General features: G+C 34.0%; 1 protein-coding gene across 1 annotated transcript in view; it reads left to right on the forward strand.

Annotated features, from left to right (window-relative positions):
- The window catches only part of LOC106473041 (heat shock 70 kDa protein 4L-like), a 25,136-nt gene that overhangs the window by 17,767 nt on the left and 3,224 nt on the right, over positions 1-4,145 (forward strand). The window contains exons 11-12 of the mRNA XM_013933721.2: positions 386-511; positions 3,017-3,142. Of these exons, the coding sequence (XP_013789175.1) occupies positions 386-511; positions 3,017-3,142 (252 nt within the window). The remainder of the gene's footprint in view (positions 1-385; positions 512-3,016; positions 3,143-4,145) is intronic.

Genomic DNA, 4,145 nt, shown 5'->3' on the forward strand with positions numbered 1-4,145 from the left:
CAGTGTTTATTAACTTGACCAGATAGTAGTGTTTATCAGCTGTGTACATTATTAAAACAGTGTTTATTAACTTGACCAGATAGTAGTGTTTGAGTTGTGTTTACAAGTGTTATAAATTTCCTATGTAAAGAAGTGCTTGTATGTTTGTTAACTTTACCAGATAGTAGTGTTTATCAGCTGTGTACATTATTAAAACAGTGTTTATTAACTTGACCAGATAGTAGTGTTTACAAGTGTTATAAATTTCCTATGTAAAGAAGTGCTTGTATGTTTGTTAACTTTACCAGATAGTAGTGTTTATCAGCTGTGTACATTATTAAAACAGTGTTTATTAACTTTATGGAAGTCTCTACACATATATTTTTAACTTTTAAAATTTCTGAAGGATTCAGAGAAGAAACAGCCAATCCAGAAAAAACAAAAGAAATTTATGAAGTTATTAGAGTTACCAATTGACTCTTCAGTGTCTCAACTATCTAGAAAAGAGCTAGATGATTTAATTGAGACCGAGGTGAGTGGAAGTTTTACAGGTAACCCAGTAGAGTTTTTTTGTTAATACATGATTATGGTGTGTGTTACGTTGTATGTTACTTTCAGATGTTGTGATAGAAGAGTATACATGAATATGATAGGTTATTGTTACAGATGAAATAAGATTTCAATAGAATATTAGAGAAAAGTTCATTGTGTACGTTACAGTTAACTCTTTTTGTACGAAGTGGATCAGTTTGGTCCACCTTAAATATGTGAGACTATACGTCTATAACTTAGAATTCACATACAAAACTTGGCAAGCTTTTTGTAGACATTGTAAGTCTGTAGTGTAAAAAAAAAGACTTTTTAAGATCCCGGTCAGCAAGAAATTTACCCTTTTTGGCTGCCATGCAAAATTTTTTTTAAAATGTCAAAAATAAACTGGGAAAGTGTACAATGGGTGCGGAATGGTCTAAAAAGGTGAGAGCAACTTTCAGAATTTAAAAATCCTTTCTGGTCGAGGAGAAATAGGCGAAAATTATCAACTTCCCAGAAAATCAAAGGAAAGACTCAGAATGGTTTGATTTTAGCAAATATTAGAGTTATTTTGGTTCCAATGATGTTAATCAATTTCAATGCATAATTAGTGAGAATAAACATGTTTCTAGTTTCTTCTAGTACATCTTCAATCTCAATGTCCAAATCTTGTAAGGAAACACTCTCTTCAATACATATTTCCATAAAAAAAAACACCTTGCTCTGCCTCTTCCTTCTTTTTTTATCTTTTCCACTACCCTATGTCTACTTTGAGGGATAACATGGCAATGTTTTGCTGTACATATAGCTGGAGGATCATGATATAAACACATTTTACAGCTTTCTTTGTATTTATGTTCTTCACATGGTCCTCTGCAAATGATGCAAGAACCAACTATTGATGGAAGAAGAATGAACTGAATAAGAAAGAAGGAAATTCTCACGTGAAGTCGATGTGACGACACTGCTGAATGGGAAAGGGAGGAGTGAGGTTGAAAGAGTAGGGAGAGTGACAGAGGTTGAGGAAGAGGAGGAAAGGACAGGAGAAGGTGCAATAGAGGAAACCATGGCAGAGCTGGCCAGTAAGGAGTGACCAGGAGGACTCAACATGGAGTGTCCAGAATGAGGGAGAAGAATGAGTGGGAGAGAATTCATGAAGAAACAAAAAAGTTGCACCAGTCCCGATGAGATATTTCCCCAGCAAAAGCTGAGGGAAGAGGAACAGGGGACCTGAAAAGGGGAAGTAAGGTGTTGAGAAGAGTGGCAAAAATATCAAGAAGAAGAATTTTCAGATGAAAGAACAGTAACTTGAACACCAGAGGAACAAGGGACTAATCCATAGGTAGTATCTTGGCGGGCCTCAAGAGATGATCCATGACAAGACCCGAAGCACATGAAATAGAACAAGCTATTAGACATACTTGTATAGAATGGGCCCAGAAAATGAGCTGATAGTGTGGAAACAGGGAGGGAGAGAGATGAAGAATCCCCCTTGTGATTGATAAAGGAGACAACTGCAGAGGTGACTATATGTATCATCAAGAGACATCACCTAGACTTGTATTTAATATTACTTATATTCATTCTATAACATAGATTTATATATGATAAGAAACTATCATCCATTGGGAATAAAATTACTGTTTGTTTCTTACGTGGTTTGCTTTTGTTTCTAAGATCTGAAACAGATGAAGTTCAGCTTGAAAATAGTAAAAACTAAAGATTAAATACAATTTTATAGTACATATTTAGAACTGTTTACGCCAGTGTAGTGTGAGTAAAGTGATGTGGGAAGACTGAATAGACTTAGTTCCTACAAAAAAAGAGTAACAGATTCCAGTATGAAGTTTAGAAAACTTAGGAACAAACTACAGATTTGGGAGTTTTTAAGTAATTTCTATAGTCTTTCTTTTTTTTTTTTCCTTAATATTTTTTTTTCCATGAAGTTATATTTCTTTGAAAGCTGTGGAAATTTTCTTCTGTGAGAAGACATCAGGTAAGCCGTATTAGGTTTAGAGGGTACAGTAGGCTTAGCGTACTTTCCGATGTCTCAAATATTTATTTATTGACTATTGCTGTTAAGCTTATCCTATTCCAACAGTAATAATAAATAAAATAACTTACAATTTACTGAAAAGAAACTGTACTTATTAGATAAAATTCTCTCAACCAAGAATATTGTTACCTGTTCTGCTTGACACCACCTAAAAAGGTCAGGAAAATTGAGAAAGTTTCATAACGTAAAAAGTTAAAGAAAAGCTAAGTACAATTATATATATATATATATACTAAGTTTTTTTTTAGCCAAAACTAGATAATATTTAGTAAATTTATTCTAAGTTTCATGCAATTCGGTTAAATATTTCCACTGTGATAAGGAAAAAAATCAAACGATTTTAGTGCCTCTCTTCTGGCCCAGTTAAAAATCAGTTGTTTACACTACAGTAGTTTTTGGTTCCTCTGTGAAGGCAAATAATTTTAGTTTTTTTTTCACTGATGTCATCAGGCCAAAATGGTTCAACAGGATAGAATGGAAAAAGAAAAAGTGGATGCAAAGAATGCTGTTGAAGAATACGTTTATGATACGAGGGGTCAATTGTGTAATAAACTACAGAAATTTGTGTCCGAGCAGGTAAGTTTCTAGCTTTAATTCGTACTTTCTGAACTGACCGTCTCAGTAAAAAGACACCTTGATTTAACTGACTGGGTAACTGATATGGATTGAAGTCAGCTTCAGTTTTTTATACGTTAACTGTTCCTTGATATAGAATGTTCAAAGAGCTTTATTATAACAAAAATAATATGTTCAGGAGAATCAACTTAATATCCTCAACCACTTCTTTATCAGGCACATTAAATACTCTTCCAAGTAGTTCCAGCTTATGAATAGATGAAATGTACATTAAGTACTCTTCCAGGTAACTCCAGCTTATGAATAGATGAAATGCACATTAAATACACTTCCAAGTATTGATTTTCCAGTTAATCTAAGCCTAATAAAAGGTTCATCTAAGACTGCACAACAAGGTCTGTGAGTAAGATTTTTGTGAGTCAGTTTTACTTAATATGGTAAATTTTTGTGGTTAGCTTGACCCATTTTTCATGTTCTTATCTCTGATTTTTTAGGATCTATAAATAATTAGTAATTTTTCCTGGTAATTTTGTCTATCCATATTCTCCCAACCTAGTATACAGAATGTAGACATAACCTGATCAACACGCTTGATCCAGTCACCCTGCTGTGTCATTACCATATGCTTATCCATATTCTCCCAACTTAGTATACATAATGTAGACATAACCAGATCAACACGTTTGATCCAGTCACCCTGCTATGTCATTACCACATGCTTATCCATATTCTCCCAACTTAGTATACATAATGTAGACATAACCAGATCAACACGCTTGATCCAATCACCCTGCTATGTCATTACCACATGCTTATCCATATTCTCCCAACTTAGTATACATAATGAAGACATAACCAGATCAACACGTTTGATCCAGTCACCCTGCTATGTCATTACCACATGCTTATCCATATTCTAGTAACCTAGTATACATAATGAAGACATAACCAGATCAACACGTTTGATCCAGTCACCCTGCTATGTCATTACCACATGCTTATC

This window comes from Limulus polyphemus, unplaced genomic scaffold, assembly GCF_000517525.1.
Source record: "Limulus polyphemus unplaced genomic scaffold, Limulus_polyphemus-2.1.2 Scaffold5836, whole genome shotgun sequence".
NCBI lineage: Eukaryota > Metazoa > Arthropoda > Merostomata > Xiphosura > Limulidae > Limulus > Limulus polyphemus.